Genomic DNA, 22,440 nt, shown 5'->3' on the forward strand with positions numbered 1-22,440 from the left:
TCTGATGATTCTGGAAATAATTTCATTAGAACATGGAAAATTAAATCGTTTGCACACATTTTTTTACTAGCAGTTAATTATATTCCCACACAAAGATAAAACAACCCCCCCAGTGTGAACACTTTCATGCTTTAGGAAAGTTTGGACTCATGTTTAATTTTACTTTGGGTAAGGGTTTTGCTGCTGTTGTCATTATGTTTATTACCAAACACAGATTATACAGTAATTGATCTAAACTATATTCTATCCAGTCAGGTTCACCTGCACTCGAAGGAAAAATACTAGCACCCAGTTTGGCTGTGTGACATATTACTGGAGTCTAGAAGGAATGAGTGGTTCCTCAATTGCTAACCTATTCTTAACAGTTATTTAAAAAGCAGACATTTCATGCAAGCAGCAGGGCAGCTGATGATTAAAAGACCACAGAGGAAGAAGTGGTGCTGTGCCTACTTGTATATCTTAGCAGAGAAAGGATTTCCTCCAGAGCATAGCTCTTGGCTGCAAGACAGTGGTTGTAAAAGTTAAACCTACAGCCTTAGTTACAGTAAACTTGATATTCTAAGGACTTCTACAGCAAGTCAGATCCATTGAAATCAGACATGATTACAGAAAAGAGCAGATTTTGACTTAAAGAAGAGAAAGACCTTTGTTACAAAACCTGAAACAAACCCCAGAACAGGTGAAACTGGCTTTACCTGGGATTTTTTTTATAAACACAAAACTTGAATCTTCTGGCAAATCCCATCTGAATTTCAAGTGAACCTGGCCCAGGTTTTTTGTTATTTTGCATGGAAATCATATGAAATTCAACGGTTTTACATAGCTTGATACCAAGCCAGATAAATCTTGGCAGTTCTGGCAGAGTTGTGTTATGAATTTTGAAGTACATTCAAATAGTCTGAGAATGAAGTAAATGACGGACTCCCAAAGATTCCATAATAGCCAGCTTGAGAATGGAAACATGCAGTGTATCTCCAGTTGGCCCTTCGCCCTGACTCTCACTCCTACATGCCACTTTCTCCTGCTATGTGAGAAGTAGTCAGCCCACAGGGATTTCAGAAGGGGATGATGAAACACTTTTGCATTACATCATGCAGTTGTGGATTGCATTATGGAATAGTTTCCTTGCTCATTAGAAGCGCTGTACAAGCAGCTTCCCAAAACAAGAACAAAGCTCTCACATGAGACTGGTATTTTTCTTAGAGTTGCCAACCCTCCAGGATTGGCCTGGAGTCTCCAGGAATTAAAGGTGAATCTTTAATTAAAGATTTTGTCATGTGATGAAATCTCCAGGAATACATACAACCAAAATTAGCAACCCTAAGTTTTCTGCAAAAGGCCCATGAGAAGAAGCTGCAGATTTTGGATTTGAATTTGTTCAAAGTTTGAGGATACAGGTCTGTCACATCTTACGCGCATTTAACATGCGCGATTTCAGCTTTACACGGTCGGCAAAAACAGCAATAAAACATAAAAAAAGAGAAAAATAACAATTTTAATACTGTAACTGTACTGTGGGCGATTCTGCCCGCCATTACACTCAATGTAATTTTGACCATACGCGATTTTTGCTTTACGTGCTGACTGTGGAATGTAACCTCAGTATAAGATGCGACAGACCTGTATTGGATCCCAAGTTTTGATTTGGGATTATTTTACTGTAGTTACATTTTTGATGGCAAGCATGAAGGTGGGTACATTATCAATTAAACTCTTTCCAGGGTATTTTTTTCTTCATTCATGATGGTAGTCTAAAGTATGTTTTTTTAACACCAGAAAACTTCTAGTTGAGGAGAAAAAATGGCAAATAATTCTAACTGTTCCAATAAACTGTCATGTTTGATTACTATATAACCTAAAAGTGGCAGAGGATGTGGAATATGTACGATTTGCTTCCTCACCTGTTTTCACAGAAAAACAGAAGTAAATGTTTAGAAAGATGAATACAAACCTTCCCACCTGGCATCAAATGGGATTAACATTTTTCTCATTCCACAATTGCATTTTTGCTGAGTAAGATTAATGTTTGCCATGTCATAAACAACAGAACTGCTCCATAAATTACAGCATAAACATCTTAAAGTACTTTAGATGTTTAAAGTAAGAGTGAAATCTGTCATTAAAAGGTATAGACACTTTCCATAATGCTGTGACACAGAGTTTTTGTTGGTCAGAGACTAAATTTTATTTCCTGTCCCTGGTCATCTGCCATGGGTCACATAAAAGAATAATACTCCTATCACACAACAGGGATTCCACTGATTCTGGTGCTACTATTATTACCTCTTCCTTTAAAAAAAATCCCAAATACAATTAAAATATGATATCATTCACAAATAACTACTATAACAAACGAAAGGAGATATCTAGGACTCTCTGACTCCTTGGCAGATGACGATTATTCTGATGCTTACTTAGTAGCTGTTAGTTATGACTGTCACTGAATGAACCTCAGTGGCTTTCTGATCCCATGGCTACTTCTTATTCTAAACAGTTATTTCTGCAGTAGCTTCTTCAGCTGCTACAGTGTAGCTGCATTATGGAGCCTGCATTTGCTGCTCCTGGTATTTTTCACTGATACATGACTAGACTGAGTGGGCACATACTCCTAATTACTGACTTACTTCAATGGCTGTTCTCACATCTTCTTGCTTGGATATGGTTGTAAGCCAATGGGCAGATTCACCAGCCAGAGAAGGTAAAACGTTTAAGTCCTTTTCCTCAAGGCTCCCTTTGTTAACTCAAAAAGATGCAAATCACTTGGCAACAACAACCACCTTTTTAGCTTTCAGAAAGCTGGAGGAGGAGATGTCCCTCTGCTTTCCTTTTATAGTCCCACCCTAGACCAGCCATGTGATAAGCAGGGAACATTTTTACCCCTTATACATTGCGCCATAGGAGTGCCTATACACCTTGTCACAGTGATGTAAATGCATTCTGCAGTGTTCGCTTACAAACCTACCTGAGCTTTGGTCTTCAAAAAAAACTGACGTAACCAAATTTCCTCCTATGATGTGTTATCTCTCTAGTATGCTTTTTGGCTATAAAAGCCAGAAACTTGCCCCCAAATAAGAACATCTATGGCAAGAAGAAAGATACTTACAGAGAGTTCTTTAAACTTTATCATTTGAATTAACCTGTTAAGATTATGGCATAATCTTGAAATAATATTTGCATAATTTAGAAATACAACTCTGTGTCTGTTCCATAGCTTGCTGCCATGACTAACTTGGAGCCCATCTACACTGCATGAAGAAACATGGGCTAGCACAGTTCCTTGTCAGGGTTAGGGACATCCATATTATCAATCATTTTATTGCCAGTGTATAAAATATAATAGGCTAGAGATTAAAACACAGGCTAAAAGATTGTTCCTTAACATGGTTTCAGAATTGTCTTTTCCCAACCACACTGGAGATTAAGAAAAAAAATCTATAACACTGTTCTTTTCCTGTAGGCGAGGCTCTTAGGCATAAAGCTTACAACATTGCTTAAACACACAGTTTTAATTTGGTTGTGGTAGAACTGGGTAATAGCATGGTTTGATGTGCCATGTGGATGGGGCCAAACCTTGAGTTTAAAATGTGCTTTAGCCCAAGTAGAGATCCAAGCCAAAACATGATTTTTTAATCCTGTTTATAAAACATGGTTTGGATCCCTCCACAATGGCCAGTCAAATAGTGCCACAACCAAATGTAAAGTATGCTTAAGAAGGGTTTTAAAACATATTAAAAAGCACTAGGGCCTCATACTAATTTCCCTAGTCATTAGAAACACACTGGCAAAGGCAAATTTATTATCTGTAGGTCTGATGAAACAATAACCTTACAGACAGTTGAAAAGCTTGCTGCATTATCTATAAAGCTATTTACACTGGATGTGATCCAACACTTCACCTAGTATAATGTTCCTGACTCCCTCAGTGGTGAAATTACTTAAAGCTCAGTAGTCCCTGTAAGGCACATCCCTCCCTTGCAGTGGGAGAGAGGTGTAAAGATGCATTCTCCCCAGGAAGGACCCAAGAGGCTGAGTCTGCCTCAGGGAGAAGCATGTGCAGGCACACAGAGGCATGTCACGGGGTTGCACTTACTCCAGCGGTTCTAACTGGGGTATAGTGGGGGTAGAATCGTGGTCCCAACACCTCTCCACCAATGCAATGATCCCCGGGGGGAGTAGGGAGGGGGCAGTCTGGATATACACACATGTGCAATGAATGCAATTGCAACTGGCCCTTCTGAATACTGTGTGATGGAGAATGGTTTAGGCCCAGATTCTCAAAGATATTTAGGAACCCAACTCCTATTGATGTCTTGTGCTCTCTCCCTTCTGCACATCTCCATAAAGGCCAGGCATAATCTGGTCCTTGTTTAAATGCAAGCCCAGAAGATTCCAGGACAACAAAACCATGATAGCAAAGAGAAGTCCTGCCATGAGGAAGGGGGAGACATATGGCTTTTTGTGAAGATATTCACATGAATGATGCATGTAAGATTTAGTCCTCAATAAATAATTGGAAAAAGTGAGTTACTATTAAGATCTGTTCAGCACCTCTACCAGTGATGTGCAAAGGGAAATGCATATTTTCCCCTCTTGGGAAAAGGGTCCAGTATGCCTAGTGACAAAAAAAGGAAATAATTAAAGAAAAGTACAAATGAATGAAAAAGAAATAATAGTATATGATTCTTTTAAACTGATATTCCTAGCACAGTTTGTCAAGAATCCTCTGTGGCTGAGGCAAAAGGATCTAAAACAAGAATAATAGCATACTCAGTATATAACAACCAGGATATGTGTCTATTCTACAGCCTCTCTGCACATGGAATTCCAAGTAATGTCACATGGAAGATTTACAGAATCAGCCCCATAATATTTAATTTTATGTAAATAAAAGTCTAATCAAAATTGGCCTTTGTAATGAAGGAAACTACTAATAGAAAGGCTGTTGCATATGAAATATGAAACTGATATAAATCCTATTTTATTCTTAATCTGTTATTAGTGGTAGATGATGCACACGCCAAATACAAAAACACTATTATCTCACAGATGTAGTATGTGAAAAGCAGTCTGTTCCCATAACAACAGGCAATTTTAGACTGTATTTTTCATCATTTCTAGCAGCAAAGATTAGGCTCACAAAATGGAAAATCTGTTTTAAAAAAAGGTTCAATAATGATTTTCTAAGCCACTGTGTATTGTATATTTAAGAAATGGATTTCAAATGCACTCACATTTATTAACATTTGAGTGCCTTTAAATGAACTAACTAGAGGCATGATCTTGCAAAACCTTACTCACTTGAGAAATCTTGCTTACATGATTAGTCCCACTGGAGAAAACTCATTTGATGCGGGCTCAATCCTGCACAACCTTTTTATCAAATTAGGCTCTTACTTGTTCGTGCAACTAATTTATTAGATAGATTTGATAAACCGTAAAAAAGGTCATTTATCCTATCACTGCCATGCCAGTATAAGTAATTGAGAGAATGGCTAAATCATCATGCTTTAGATTAAGGGTGCATTTATGTTCATAAAGGATTAATAAATGATTAATTGATGTTATAAGCATGCTACATACATGAGAAGTATGTAGAGGGCTATAAAAACATCAGTAGATGGTATTAAGATGATTATAAGCCATGGATATAACCAGCCTATTAACCTATTACTTTATTAAAACATCTATTAATAATCTTTAGTTCTTTAAAACACATATATTAAGGTACCCTTGATATAAAATGTGATCAGAAGGATACATTTTTAGTACACTTTCCAAAAGCAAAGAATCTTTTTGTAATTTCGTTAACTGAATTCTCATTACAAAAATACAAATTCATTAAAAGAAATAGCTTGGCCTAAGCATATCTTTTTGACTTGCAGATAATTAATATCTTGTGTTTATCAATATAATAAATGGCTTTATGCAATCCAGTGCAAAATGTCCATTCCAAGAACCCATAAGTAGGGCACAACTATTAAGGCACTTTGGATGCATTCTGTTTTGTCTCTGAGACCATCTTACCCTGCATGCTCCATCTCTGCAGTTGTGATAGGCTGTCATGCTCTTGAAGTATGTCCCTAACTTCTGATTAGTTTGAACTAACTCACTGAGGGCATTCTCGGAGAAAGATCTTTGCTCTTTGATTTAAGCTTGATAAACTTTGGGAGATGATGTAAGATGTACCTGGTCAACCCAGCTATTTGATGTTAGCTTGGTATAACTGGGAAGGTCACTGGATCACCTTATTTTCATTGGGTTAGGTGGGGTTGGATATGCCTACCCTACAAATTAAGGTGTGATTTCAGGACTGGGTCGTATTGCCTATGTCTGAACCAACACATAGTAAGAGACAGTCCCTGGCCTGGAAAGTTACAGTCGAAGGCCCTGGTTCTGCAACATGCATGTGCCATGAGCAATTTTATGCATGTGAGTAGTCCCATTAAAATCAAAGAGACTATTCACATGAGTATAGTTAAACACTTGCTTAAGTAGCTGAAGGATCAGACCACACAGGATGCAACTGACTGGTAACAAGCAAACAAATGGAGTGGGGGAGGGAAGATGAGGGTAACAGTGACAGGAAGGCATGCTTATGTATACAGACTACATGCAAATCTTTCAAGTTTGAAGGTATTTTAAGATATGAATAAAAATGAGACATGTTTTAAATTAACATTGCTTGTAATGTGATAACCGTTCCGCTGCAGTGTTTGCAACCCAAATGTCTTGCACTGTTCCAGTGCCTGAAAACCAACAAGTGAAATTGACTATAAAATAGACACATCTATCTTCACTGTAAAAAATGAGCCAAGTGCAAAAATTAAAAGCTGAGTGAAGGCAATATTTAACAAACAATATAAATAGTGTAAAGTGAAATGAAATGTTAGTATGCTTTCAGTTTTAATGATCAAAGGTGATATTTACAGGTAAAGAATACTTTTAACATGACGGTAAGAAGGTGGCTGGCCCTTTAAACAAAAGGCCTCTGGGCGTACTTCCACCTGTGACTGATTATCTGGGGGACAGCTGATGCTGGGATCAAATTCTTTGGGGACAGGGATCATCTTTTTGTTCTGTTTGTACAGCATCTAGTGGAATTGGGTCCTGGTTCTTGACTAGGGCTCCTGAGCAGTGCTTAAATAATGATGGCAGCTGGGGTGTCAATCACTTTCTAGAGAAATGAAAGAGACATCACATCTGCCTGTCCTCCTGCGCGCCACCACTCCTCACTCCCCTGAGCCCAGCCCCATCAATTCTGCCCCCTCAACCTCACCTCTGCTCCTCCTGAGCTCTTGGGGTTCTCCAGTCCCCTCTCCCAGGCCTGGAGGGCTGTAGCAGGGTCCCCTCTTTCTCTTCCCAGGGCTGGTGTTTCAGGAAGGGAAAGAAGAGGCGGGAGGAGTAGAGCAGCCATCCTATTGCTCATAGGAGGGGACGAAAGGAGGGGGGAGGGCAGAGGAGAGGAGAGAGTGGAGCCATTCTGAGCTGCTGGGCTTTTTCTTCTGGCATGTCCCCCCTGTGAGAATGGTGTTACCTCCAGAGGGGAAATTGGCTGCTCTAGGCCAGGAGGCAGAGAAGTGGGGAAAACAACCAATCAGAGGAGGATTAATATAAATTGTATTTCCCCCATCTGAGAGCTGTTGCAAGCAGGCACACTTTAAACACTGCTCCTAGGTGCTACCGTGATACAAATAAATAATTATAATATAATCAATAATTAATAAGTACCAGCAAGTAGTTCAATTCTGCTGGAGAGATGCAGGGAATTGGTAGGCTCCTACAGGAGGCCCTGGGGCAAGGGAAAGAACCCAGGTTACATAGGATTCTCAGGCAGATGTCCTGTAGACTGTAATCCTGCAGGGAGCAGGCTAGGAATGAAAAAGGAGAGGAGAGGCTTGCCTAACTCCCAGACAGAAGGCCTGTAGAGAGTAATCCAATAGGGAGCAGATAGGCCCCTCCAGAAGCCCCCCAGGGGAAGGGAGATGACTGGTAAATTGAATTTGTGTTTAAATAGTTTCGTTTTGAAGAAATAAAACCAAAACCCTATAGAAAGGAGATTAGAATTCCACAGCTGGAGTGTGTTCTATGGTGCATGGGCTGATGAATTAGCCCACTGATTTACAATGACTTATCTTGACAGTGTCTCTTGGAAAAAACAAACAAGTGAATATTGCTGCTGTGTATGAAGTTTGCTTTTGTTGAAGACATACAGCCAAGTGCTACTGTCAATGGAATAATTCACAAGAACAGGGCAAATAGGATTTGGTCCATATAGTAGCAATCTGTAACTTTTGAAGAGGGGACTAAAACATAATTTCTACTAGTAAATATACACAACTTTTACCATTCTCTTTCCTTTTCACATATGTCAGCTCTATAGAACAGAACCATTCCTGAATAATGCTTGTAAACTAAATCTAATTATTGCTAAATTATAATCATAGATTCAGAACATGATGGATTTCAATCTTTGTTTCACTACACAAACATTCAGCATTGACACTGCAAACCATAAGACAAATTTAAAAGGAAAACAAAATGATTGGTCTAATTTCACAATTTTTTTCTTCAGCCAATGAGGCTTGGATAGATAATGCATAAGGCCAATTTCACTGGTATGCTCCAGCAGCTTTGGCAATACAAAGTAACTGTAAACATTACTAGAGCAGCAAAAAGCAGCCAGAGTAACTGGTGAATCTGGCCCTAAAGGTAGAGAAACTGCAATACGATCCAGTCCTGCACTCCTTACTCAAACAAAGTTCCTGCTGAAATCAATGGGAAATTTGCCAGAGAAAAAAGTGTTGAATTAAGTCATCCTTTGGAAATCTTTCAATGTAATCCCACATGGTTGTGAAGAATATATTCTGCCAGAAACTTGAAACGAACTCTTGAAGGGTTTGGAAAGGTAAAATGACATGCAATTTGTGATGGGAAAATTATCATGGGAAAGACATATGTATGATAATAGCAACAAAGAGTCCTGTGGCACCTTATAGACTAACAGATGTATTGGAGCATAAGCTTTCATGGGTGAATACCCACTTCGTCAGATGAAAGATGTATGATAATGTAATTGTTTTCCTTGATAACTGTGAACTCCATCTCTTTCAACAAATTGCTGAGGAAGAGGGGTTCTGTGCATTTTGGGAGGGGGGTCTGGCACAGAGATGGTCTTGCTCACTGTCACTAATAAAATCATTATCCTGTTTGTTCTTAGACATATTGGCAAACTCAGTTAATTTGTTTTTAAAACCAACTACCTGGAACTGAGACTTTTGTAGTGAGATAATTAGGCTGTACAAAAGACGCCCTGTATTTTCTCTTAGCCTAACAACACCAAAATAAATGTCTTGATTTCTCAATGCTACCATAACACACACACCAGCTGAACCATCAGTGCTTTTCTATGAGAAAAGGCCATAAACTCTATTAGAATGAAAGATTAGCAGTAAAAGGATGGCATAGTAGAGTTTAATGTTAGTTTTGATAGGGTAAAAATTAGAATAACATTTTTCATTTTAAATTCTATGGTGATTCATAATATAAGAGTCAGAAAAGGAAAATATGTGAGAAAAATTGCTAGGTGTCATATTAATACTAACGGCATATAAATAAAAACCTTGTGTTGCAAAAATATCATCACAGCCATAAAAACATTTAAGCTATTACATCTGAAGGTGTGTGTGTGTGGGGGGGGGGGAATCTCATATATATAAAACCTGAACCCACTATGTGAGGAGCACAGTTTTCAAGCAGACTCAGGGCTTGTCCTGACAAAACAATTAAACCTTAGTAACAAACCACGTGAGGCATTTGACATTTCCTACCTGTCAGAAAAATAAACCCAGTATGCTGAGTGAATAAAGAACCATCACACACACAAATGATCAGTTTTTCCGGGGAGGGGATTTCTAGAGCGAACTTCTTTAGGAGCAAAACCAAAACAAGTTGAGGCTAGCCAAGGATCCTGCTGTGCCAAGTGTAAACAAGAGAGAGACTTTTAAATGTGGGGTTTTAATAGTTTTATAAAGCAAAATCCACGATGCGAGAGACATGCTTTAAACTTAACCCACCGAGCGGGAGCCTCTCTCCATAGGAGGGAAACTTTGGTAAAGCTCCTTAGTGATCAGGGACGTGCAGATGGCTCCACGCCCGGGGTTCGGAGGCAGCGGGAACCCACACCCGAATCATCCACCTTCTCGCCTGCGGAGCGGCTGCCTTCCCCACCCCCACTACGGAAAGTTTAGAGGTCAATAAAAGTCTCTTACCTGTTGATTTTCAGGGCAAATGCCCTTCTGTCAGCTGCGGGTAAAGTGGCCATGCTTGACAGCGTCCCTCTGAATGTGAGATCCCTAGGAGGGGAGAGGCTGGTAATTTCCACCAAGGGCGCTTATTATGTGTATCATACCAAGGGCTAAAGAATGAGTTTCATCTGTCAGTTCTGGGTGGAAACTTCCGCATTTTACCTTCCTCACTGAAATTGGCCAAGGGGGAGGGCTCAGCTACTGACTTACCCTCCAGAGAAAAGCCTGAGCTCGAATTCCGGGGCTCCCGGGGCGCTGAAAATCAAAACACCCCGGAGCTGCCTGGGCATCCTTCCCCATCAAACCCCCCGCGGTTTGTAATTCTGACCAGGACCCAAGCCCGCTGCAATTTTATAACAGGGACTCTAATGATCCCCCGATAGGCGGCTAGAAACGCAGCCCTCACTCTGAATATAGCTTTTCACCTTGTTAGAAACCCTGCTGCGATATTTTTGACTGGTCCAGAGGGGTTCACGCAGGAAGACGGGAATTTAAATAGGCACTAAGGATGGATTAGTTCCCCCACTGTAACCGGAGAGAGATCAAAGCGTCTGTCTCCCATGCTGTTTAGAAACTTTGTTTGCTAATATTGCGGCTTCCTCTTGCACAACTGGAAGAAACGAATCTTTGCAGACTCTGAAGTAGGTTGACTCTTCTCAATAGGTGTCACTCTCGCTTGTACTGAAAGCAACTTCCAGCGACTCTGGGCTTTCAAGAAAACCATTTGATTAAAGGGACTCGTCCAGTGAGGATCTCTACGATTCAGTTCTGATCCCATCCTTCTTCCGGGGACAAAATGTTTCTATGCAGCCGCTTAAGAAAAATTATGGCTATTTCCTAAATTGTTTCCGCCATTCTTTGTACACAACCAATACAATCCTTTCTGGGTGTGAATACTTAAAGCTGAAATATGGATGATAAAATAGATCCTGTTATTAAATAAATGTATGCTCCAATGAGTGGTGGGTACAACTAAATCCTCAAAGATGATCTTTCCAATTGTGTACCAGCTGAAAGATGAACTCTCATTCTGACTTAGAGCCAGGATTACATCAACCCAAGAAATAGAGGAGGAAACATTTTTGTCCTTCCAATATGTCCCAATTTCCACTGGATGAGACGATGTTGGATCTTTATTTAAAATGCATTTTTACTGGTATAAATTTGTACATATATGTTACAGAATCAAGCTGTACTATGTGTAACAAAAAGGTGAGAGACAGAGACATATACTAGTTACCTTTGTTCAGCAAGAAGTTGGTTCTGTATAGTGGTGTAATTATATTCACTGTTGTACTTTTTGTTCCTCCTTCTTTCCCTTCATTTGGGGAGGGAGGTGTTAGCTTAAAAGGACATTTTACAGCTTTTTTATTTATTAAATTATTTTATGATGTTATTGAAGATTTACTGGCTTGTAAAGATGATAAACATTGGTGCATCTATTATGAAAAAAACAACAACAATTCCTTAAATGTACACAATTACATGGATACTACAGACGGATATGAGGGAATCAAAGTAAGTCCAGTGTTAGGCCTCCAAACTGTGACAACCTCCCATTAATTCTATATTCTGTACTGGAATGCTGGAAACAGAGCTGCCATATTATGGGCCAGATTCTGATACCCTGACTTACATCCATTCCCTTCCAGCTTCTACAGATTTCAATAGGATTCCTTGCAGAGTAAGGTGCTAGTAGCTGAAAAGGTGGCAGAATCTGGCTTTCTTGTTTAAAAGTACTTTAGAGCATTGTTAAATGAAGGGCTCATTTAAGATAATAAAGTGAAATTTGGTAGTTTCATACATATAAACCACCAGATCAAGGTGGTACAGATGGTCTTTTCAGAGTTCTTACTATATGCCTCAGGGGAAAGAAAGGCACAGCTGGAGAGTTGAGGGATTTAACAGAAAAACTAAAACCAATGAATCACAGAGTATGGACCAAATCTGGACATGTAAACAAAACACATCAGGAATCTACAGAATCAGGGAGACCTATGAGGACGGTCTTAAAAAACGAACGAAGAAAAGAGAATATGCTATATTGGAAAGAATGGATGTTAACTGGAAACCAGTTACATCACTAGGTATAAATGGAATTGGATGTTTTATCATGTGAGTCTTGTGCATATACACAAGATGTTCTTCCCACAACACATTGGCACTGAGGTTGCTTACTGGTTGGCAACTGCGGGGTTTGCTCCCCTTCTCCTGGAGCACTGAGCAAGGAATATTCTGTTAAGATCATGTGGGTCTCTCTCTCATGATTAATCTCTTCTGAAGTCAAGGAATATTGGACCTTGGTGGACCTCACTCCTTCCTATCTTTACCTATTATGTGTGTGGAGACACAGAGAAAGAGAATCGACACTGGTAATCCTGTAGAGCTATTCCAATGCACAGTGTAATTACAACTACAGTATGTGTACTACTCATAAAAATCCTTATTAAAAACACAACATTCAGCTTCGGATCAACAATTGCAATGTGTTCCAATCAGAAACATGGAAATAAATGAGAGAAATTTCATCCACCCTAATTTTATAAGTTAGAACCACATTTTTTTAAATGTCCACTAATTTTGGGTACCTAAGTTCAGACATCTAGGGCTTGATTTTCAGAACCACTGGACATCTACAGATCCCATTGATTTTAATGGGATTTGTGGGCCCTCAGCACTACTGAAAATTGGGCATCCCAAATTAGTTTAGGCTTTTGAAAATGGGGGCCTGTCTCTGATACACACCCCTGTTGATCTTGCATGGAATTGATGGAGATATAGGGTCTACTTTCCTCTCCATTATCATGTTCTTATAATATTATAACTTTAAAAAACAATACATCCCATGCTCACCTTAAGATGGAAAGCAATAGAATTGGAATTTATCTATTTTTTACATTGTGAAGATTGTGAAGACACCAAGGCCAGGGAAGAGACGTTATTGCTTTACAGTTCTCTCTTGCACACAAGGTTGGATTCTCTGGTGTGTCAAGCTCACTTTGTATCACTTATAAAGGGAGGAGCTGTGGGGGAGTGCAATTCTGCTATGCCCAATTTTCCACTGGTATAGAGTCCTTGCATAAGGTACAGCTGCTTTCTTGCAGCTTTAATTTGTGCCAGAGGCAGACAGCTATGAATCAGGGAGTTACAAACAGCTTCCTGACAGCACAGTCTCTTGACTGTGACCACATGCACTTGGGCACAGTGGAAAATCAAACCCTTGATATGCCTAAAAAGTACTGTACAGACTAGTAATACTGAATATTGTAAAACCCTCTATTTCATTATTTGTTTATGGGAGCATCCACAATGTGCTAGGTGCTTTCCAAACATTCAAGAAGCATCAGTCCCTACTCCAAGTAGCTCACAATCTAAAGACACAGAGATAAGAAAACACAATGTAATGGAACAGAAAGAACAGCAGGCAATTCCCCATTCATTCCCTAATTCATCTGTGTTAGCTGTAGTACTTTATACTGTAAAAATGTTTTCTAGTTTTTCCTTTTCTTCTTCTGCAGGACCCACAGAGGGAATTGATCCTTGCTGTTCTTTCTTTTTAAAAATCCATTTAAAAATTCCTGTTAAACTAAGTTCATTTTATTCAGTATGCTATGTATTTTTCTAGATGTATTTTCAGCATTGCTAAGTGTTCAAGAGCAGCTGAATAAATGCTTCAGACACTGTTCCACTTACAAAAAGGGGATAGGAGGGAATTGTTGAGCAAAGTTCAGCAAGTGTTTTCTCATAACAGCTCATGGACCTATACCATCCTTGCTTGTCTAATGGAGTCCCCTGAGACATAAAGTTCAAAGCTGTCCACTGCAAATTGATTTAGTTAATCAGTACTACCAGTAATAATTAAAGATATGTTTGTATATATTCTGCAGTCTATATTGCAAGTGTCTGTTTTATTGTTTGCAACAATCAAATGCACATTGCTAGGTCCTTGAGAAGCACAGGGAAATGTTTTTGAAAGTTAGAAGTATTTTACTGATTACATACAGAAAAGAATACCTATAAAAATAAAAGTCTCCAAACCACTAGAATATTTAGCAAATACACAGCATACATAATTACTGCACAGCAATCGCTGTTCTCTTTTTGGAAAAGCTGAGTAATCAACAACTTATTCCAAAAGTACATGTGAACAACAGAAGCTGCTAAACGTTTCTTTTGTCTACTTTTCCTGCACTCTTAGGTCTTGTCTGCATTGAGGAAATTTACCAAAAATGTCAAAACAGTTTTAGAACTGGTTGGAGCACCAGAGTATGGATAAAGCACTGGCTGATGGACCCATATTTAAAAATGGTCTATAGTCTTATCTATACTAGTGTTCCAACTGGTTTTAAAACTGGTTTGAATATTCTGAAAAATGTCCCCAGTGTACACAAGGCCTTAGGGCCTAATCATGATCCCATAGAAATCAATGGAAGCAGGATCTGGCCCTAAGGCAGCAATTTGGAAAGTGCCAACGAGATGCCAAGGATCAAAATGCTGATTAGAAGCTGGCGGGGGAGGGATAGCTCAGTGGTTTGAGCATTGGCCTGCTAAACCCAGGGTTGTAAGCTCAACCTTTGAGGGAGTGTGACAAACTGGGACTGTTCTTAATGTGGTCTTTGAATGCTGAGTGGGCAGTGTTGGACTGGGAAGGCAGGGGAGTGTGGCTAGGATGGTCTGCATTGGGGGATGGGAGACTGGCCGTGAGGGAGAATACCTGAGCATGTAACATGAGAACCCAGGAAGGGGTTAGAGGCCAGGTGACACCTTTGCCCGGGAAACTAAACAAAGGCTGTGGGAGGGGACGCGAGAGAGGGAGTTGCAGGAGCTGGCTGGGAGAATGGCTGGGAGGCAGATGGGGCTCTGACCTCCCAAGGGGGCTGTGGTGCCCTGGGACCCCAAGATGCACCTAATTGGGGGGGTCCTGTTGTCTGTGCCTGCAAGACCTGTCTTGGACTGTATTCCTGTCGTCTAAATAAACCTTCTGCTTTACTGGCTGGCTGAGAGTCATGGTGAATCGCAGGAAGCCGGGGGTGCAGGGCCTTGTGTCCCCCCATACTCCGTGACAGGGGGCCACTTAGGGATATGGGGCAAAAATTGGTTGGATGAGTTAATTGGGGATTGGTCCTGCTTTGAGCAGGGGGTTGGATTAGATGATCTCCTGAGGTCTCTTCCAACCCTGATATTCAATGAAATTAAGACAGGCAACATCTACAGCTGAAAACTATTCAGCCCATAGACTATACGATGTGTTTTTCAAGGTGCCATCTGGTGGTATTTTACACAATGACAGGCATTTCCATACCCCCTTTTTCCCTCAACAATCTCACAGTAAGCAGGCAATTATCACTCCTTCATTACCAGTGATATACCTGCAGAGAATCAGTTACTGTGCAAACTGCTGAGTGGCACAGTATTGGTATATGTATGATAGACAAAGCAGTGTAATATTTTATCATTAAATTTGCCTTTGCCGCTCAAAATAAAAAGGGAGGGCGGAGACTTTTTTGTGCCCTAGGTCTTTAGGCAAGAAAGGATTCTCATGCCAATCTCATCCTGTGTTAGGGCCTAATCCTGCTCTCATTGAAGTCAATGGAAGTTTTGCCAATAACTTTAATGGAAGAAAGTTTGGGTCCTTAGCACATACACTACAGTGCTTAATTTCAGATTCCAGTAATTACCTGATAGCCTGTAAGATGCATTTGTGCCAATAGGAAGATTAATTTTCCAGTTGCTCTAACAGTCCAACTGCTAGCAAACCCTCTGTCTGAGGGATTTAGTGATGTTTCACCCATCACACTAATTCAAGAAAAAGACAGAGAAATATTGAGTGGGCAGTATAATTGGACACTCTTGTTTAATATAAATACAGAAAAGTGTCAAATTTTGCTCTAATTTATATTGATATAAATCCCAATTAACTCCAGAAAGTCAGCATATTTACTCCTGACTTACATAAAGTTAACAGAGCAGAATTTAGCCCATGAACTTCAGAAAATATGTATTTTTCTAGTCATTATCAGTAACAGTAGGAAGTAGGGCTGTAAATTAATTGCAGTTAACTCACGCGATTAACTCAAAAAAATTAATAGCAATTAAAAAAATTAATTGTGATTAATCACACTGTTAAACAGTAGAATACCAATTGAAATGTATTAAATATTTTTGGATGTTTTACTACATTTTCAAATATACTGATTTCTATTACAACACAGAATACAGTGTACAGTGCTCACTTTATATTTATTTTTTATTACAAATATTTGCACTGTAAAATGATAAACAAAAGAAATAGTATTTTTCAATTAACCTCGTGCAAGTACTGTAGTGCAATCTCTTTATCCAGAAAGTGTAACTTACAAAGGCAGATTTTTTTTGTTACATAACTGCTCTCAAAAACAAAACAAAGTAAAACTTTAGAGCCTACAAGTCCACTCAGTCCTACTTCAGCCAATCGCTCAGACAACCAAGGCCTTGTCTACATTACCACTTTGTCGCTCAGGGGTGTGAAAAAACACACCCCTGAGCGCTGCAAGTTTCAGTGCTGTAAAGAGGCAGTGTAGACAGTCACAAGTGCTGGGAGCTACTCCCCTTGTGGGGGTGGGTTTTTTACAGTGCTGGGAGAGCTCTCTCCCAGTGCTGGTGCCGCGACTATACAGCCACGTTAAACATGAACATGCGCTGTGTCATCATCCCAGACTGCTATAACATGAAATTTATGGCAGAATGCGGGCAAAACAGAGCCGAAGGCATACAGTTCTCCCCCAAGGAGTTCAGTCACAAATTTAATTAACGCATAATTTTTTAACGAGCATCGAATGGTGGCCGAAGTATGAAGGGGCATATGAATGTTTAGCATATCTCGCACGTAAATACAGCTACAAAAGTGCCATATGATATGCCATATCTTTGAAAATGTAGAAAAGATCCAAAAATATTTAAATACAGGGTATTCCATTATTGTTTAACAATGTGATTAATCAAGATTAATTTTTTTAATTGCTTGAAACCCTAGCGAAGCACTAAAATCAGTGGAAATAGAGTAATAAAGAAATATACTTAGACAAGTATGTGAAACTTAAAACCATACACTTTTTTAAATTTCATTTTGGTGCTATTGCAGTTTCAGAAAGGAAACTAAGTTAATTTTAAAACCCTCTGATTTCCTTTTTCCTTTGTATGTAGACCTTACGGATAGTCACACTAACAACCAGTGGCATTTTCATGCCTCCAGGGGAAGTTGCACAAATTTAAGAGAGAAGGATAGGAGGTGTGAAAGCATTTGATTGTTACTTTTACAAAATAATAGTTTATTGAAAACTTTCTTTGGTTATCTTCATAAGAAACAAAACTCAGCAGAGGAAATATTAAAAAAATAACAACTCCTTCTCTGCTATCATCTCCTACCCCCACACATACATCCAAAACCTAAAACATTACAAATAAGCAATCTGCTCGGGCAGATCACATTAATCATTTGATTAGATATTTCATTGATAAATAAAAACAACTCTTTTTTAAAGTGCCCCCTGCTGAGGAACTGAAGACACTACAGTTAAAAAATGATAAAACAGCGTAAGAGAGCTATTAAGAAGCAAATAAAAATGGTAAAAAAGTAATAAAAAATAACATAATTATATCACATACAGTGGGTATGTCTGACCCCTTTAGGGTTTGCATTTTATACACATATTATTCCCAGGCTTCTCCCATCTGTGTACTATATTTAATAAAATGTGTGTGAATGATCTCTCAGACTCTGATCTTGCAAACATTGATGCTCATCCTTACGCATGGAGTAGTCTTACTGAGTTCAAAGGTTAATCATACGCAGTCATAGTCTATGCATAGTTTGCAAGATAAGACCTAATTTTGTATGCTCCTCTTCCCCAAAGTATATAAGCATTCATCCTGGCCAACACTTATGCACAATGAACCTTACTCACAAGTAGTTCCATGGAGTTCAAGGCTCCAATTTTGCAAACACGTGCACCCCTCTCTTCTCTAGACTAAAATATCCAACTCTTTCAATCTTTCTTCATCGGTCACGTTTTCCAAACCTTTTATCATTTTTGTTGCTGTCCTCTGGACACTTTCCAATTTGTTCACATCTTTCCTGAAGTGTTGTACCCAGAACTGAACACAATACTCCAGTTGAGGCTTTATCTGTGCTGAGTAGAGGGGAAGTATTACTTCTTGTTTCAGAGTAGCAGCCGTGTTAGTCTGTATCCACAAAAAGGACAGGAGTACTTGTGGCACCTTAGAGACTAACAAATTTATTTGAGCATAAGCTTTCATGGGCTACAGCCCACTTCATCGGATGCATAGAATGGAACATATAACAAGAGTGTATATATATATATGTATATATATATATACATACAGAGAAGATGCCATACCAGCTCTGAGAGGCTAATTAATTAAGATGACCTATTATCAGCAGGAAAAAAACTTTTGTAGTGATAATCAAGATGGTCAATTACAGACAGTTGACAAGAGGTGTAAGGATAGTTATCATAAGGAAATAGATTCAAGTAGTGTAATGACTCAGCCATTCCCAGTCTCTATTCAAGCCAGAGTTAATGGTATCTAATTTGCAAATCAATTCAAGCTCAGCAGTTTCTCTTTGGAGTCTGTTTTTGAAGTCTTTCTGTTGCAAAATTGCGACCTTCAGGTCTGTTACTGAGTGGCCAGAGAGGTTGAAATGTTCTTCTTCTGGTTTTTGAGTGTTATGATTCCTGATGTCAGATTTGTGTCCATTTATTCCTTTACTTCTTGTGTCTTGCTTGCAACATTCCTGCTAATACATACCAGAATGGCATTTGCCTTTTTTGCAGCAGCATCACACTGTTGACTCACATTCAATTTGTGAGCCACTATAACTCACAAATCCTTTTCTGCAGTACTGCTGCTTAGCCAGTTATTCTCCATGTTGTATTTGTGCATTTGATTTTTCCATCTTGAGTATAGTACTTTGCACTTATCGTCATTGAATTTCATCTTATTGATTTTAGACCAATTCTCCAAATTATCAAGATCACTCAAATTCTAATCATGTCTTCTGAAATGTTTTGTCAGCTACAAATCTTACATGAATACTCTCCACTCCATCATCCAAGTAACTTATGAAAATGTTTAATAGTGACCCAAAACAGACCCACAAGATACTCCTCCCAGGAAGACTGGGAATTATTGCACGCTCTGAGTAGTGTTTTTCAATCAGGTGTGTACCCACCTCATAGTAACTTAATCTCAAGACTATTATTTTCCTAGTTTGCTTATGAGAATGTCATGTCAGACTGTGTCAGAAGCCTTACTAAAATCAAGATATATCATATCTTCTGCTTCCCCTCATAGGCTAGGCCAGTAACCTTGTCAAAGAAGGAAATTAGATTGGTTTGGCATGTTTTATTCTTGACGATTCTATGTTGGCTATTACTTATCACCTTATTATCCTCCAGATTTGAACAAATTGATTGTTTAACAATTTGTTCCAGTATCTTTGTAGGTATCAAAGTTAGACTGTCTTATCTATAATTCCACAGGTCCTCCTGTCCCCCCTTTTTAAAGATAGGTACTATGTTTTCCCTTCTCCAGTCCTCTGGGGGACCTCTCTCATCCTCCATGAATTCTCAAAGATAATTGCCAATGATTCAGGGATTGTTTCAGCTAGTTCCTTAAGTACCGTATAGTGTATTTCATCAGACCCTACCAACTTGAATACATCTAATTTATCTACATATTCTTTATTCTGTTCTTTCCCTATTCTGGTCCAAGATACTTCTCCTTTGTTGTTAATATTAATTGTATTAAATACCTAATCGCAGTTAATCTCTTTAGTGAAAACTAAAGTAAAAAATTGAAACAATTCAGCCTTCTTTGTGTTGTCCGTTATTTGATGCTGCAAACATTATGTACGTATTTAAATTTATATGTCAGTAGTTCCTTTAACTTCAGTGGGGTTACTCATGGGTACAATTAAGCATATGCTTATATGTTTGCAGGATCGAGACCCTAATTTCCATTTTAGAGTTCACCTGCCTATCTATTGGTTTAATTAGGGTTGAATTCTATTTTCTGAAGGATAACCACTTGGCTCAAATCAACTCTTGAACCTGGCAATGTATTTGTTATTTCCAATAGCACCCACATTGTGTGTGCTGGGTGCTTTCCAAATATAGAATACACACAATTGCTGGTCTGAGAAGTTCACACTGTAGAGACATTTAAGTAAACAAAGAAAAAACAGGAACAGAAAAAAGGAGCAATAAATATATTGCAAGACTATTGTTAAGACTGTCAGAATTTTCTGTTTATAAATCAGGCATGTAAATTATAATTAACTTACTCATTTAACCAGTTTTTGTTTAGTAGGCCTGCCTACTGTGATTCTGTTATGATATGCTTTAAAAGCTTCTATATTGACTGGGCCTAACAATTTTAATTTCCTTGTTCTTTTACTTTAGAATCTCTTTAACTAGCTTCCTCAGTTTTTGTTTTTTAAGTTCCCTTTTCAAAAGTTTGTCATCACAGTGCTAGGTTTTAGTCTGACTCCTCTCTCAATGACTTTGAACTTCATTATATTGTGTCCTCTAGCAAGAGCTATTATAAGAAGTAACCTTTTCACTACTAAATTCAGCTGCTAAATTCTTCTTTCTTTCCCGTTGTTCTAACCCTGTCATCCATTTTTTAATCCCTCCACTGGCTCTCTATTCTCCACCACATCAGAGTCAAGCAATCTGTGATCACTTTCAAAGTTCTTCAGAACTACCTCTTCCTTATTTGCCCATTATCCCTTTCTCCCCAACCTATGGTGCCTGTCTCAGCAACCCATTTCTCCATCTCTCCCAGTCCCACACACTTTATTCCAAGTTGCCCCCACGCATCGACTGCCCACTCTGAGCTGATCCACAAAGGTTGAATGATGAAAAAGAACTTGTATATTATTTGATTTTGCTTAGACTTCTCTTCCCCCCACCCCCAATCTCTTTGCTTGTACACTGTATCTGTTTTCTCCATCCTTTCAGTAGTTTTTGTCTTTTTCAGATTGTATGACCTTCAGGGCAGGGACCATGTCTTCTCTGCATTTAGAAAGTTTCTAACACAATTTGAGTGCTACCACAATCTAGATAAATAACCATTAATAATGAACTCCGGCATCTTTGACCCTGCTGTTCTTTTCTAACAGTTGAAATCAAGTGTGTGTGATGTATCTGGCTTTCTAGTATGCTAAAATAAATACTTCAGCTATATTGTTTGGGGAAAGAACTTCACTTCTGCTATGTTTGCTTTAATTATCTGCACTAGTAAACATGCATGTTTTATTTATGTTCATTCTAGCTTGCTAGGGTAAATATCATGCAATACATTTGAAACTTTAATAGTCTCTGTATTCACAATGAACACTCACAGGAAAATGAGGATTTTTTTCATACTCTTATCTTGTCAACTTTTCAGTTTAGGTGTATCAAAAGTGGCAGCAGCCAGTACAGCACCACCCAAGTCAAAGACTTTCAGTACAAGGTAAGGCTCTGATGTTTGGGTATTAAATTTAGAGGCCAGCAGAAAGCCCCAAACCAAATGTTTTTATTGGATAGTTTTGTCCCAATGAAAAATAATGAACATTGTGGTCTGAAGTATTTTTAATTTATTATTTATGGGAAATGAATAGTGTAAACAGCCAATAAATTGGATTTTCACCTTCTTCCTTTCTAATAGCGGTGGGCTATCCATTGTCTTATCTAACCTGGGCAAGATTTATACAAGATGTCTCATCTCCATAAAGCAGAAACTTCAGCATTATATCCAGTCTGATTTTTGAAAGAGGATTTATGGGCTTTCACGCACTCGTTTATTCTAGCCTGCCCATTCCCAACAGCTTCCCATAGCCCGCCCCCCTTTTCCATAGGTGCTGGAACTAGGGATGCTACCGCAGCCCCTGGCTTGAAGTGGTTTGCATTATATACAGGGTTTAGTCTGGTTAAATGGCTCTCAGCACCCCCACTATAAAAATTGTTCCAGCACCCCAGCCCTTTTCGCTATGCAGAAGCTGAGAAAAATCTCTTCTAATAATATCTAAAATTGTTCTTAATCAGGCACTCATTTAAGCCTGTAATTAATACAAGGAATACAATAATAA

At 38.9% G+C, this 22,440-nt stretch overlaps 1 protein-coding gene across 1 annotated transcript in view; it reads right to left on the minus strand.

The window, feature by feature from the left end:
- Window positions 1–10,420, minus strand: part of DOCK8 (dedicator of cytokinesis 8) — a 127,368-nt gene extending 116,948 nt beyond the window's left edge. Inside the window, exon 1 of the mRNA XM_034774195.1 lies at window positions 10,269–10,420. Within this exon, the coding sequence (XP_034630086.1) occupies window positions 10,269–10,321 (53 nt within the window). The 5' untranslated portion in view covers window positions 10,322–10,420. The remainder of the gene's footprint in view (window positions 1–10,268) is intronic.
- Between the last annotated feature and the right edge of the window lie 12,020 nt (window positions 10,421–22,440).

This window comes from Trachemys scripta, chromosome 6, assembly GCF_013100865.1.
Source record: "Trachemys scripta elegans isolate TJP31775 chromosome 6, CAS_Tse_1.0, whole genome shotgun sequence".
NCBI lineage: Eukaryota > Metazoa > Chordata > Testudines > Emydidae > Trachemys > Trachemys scripta.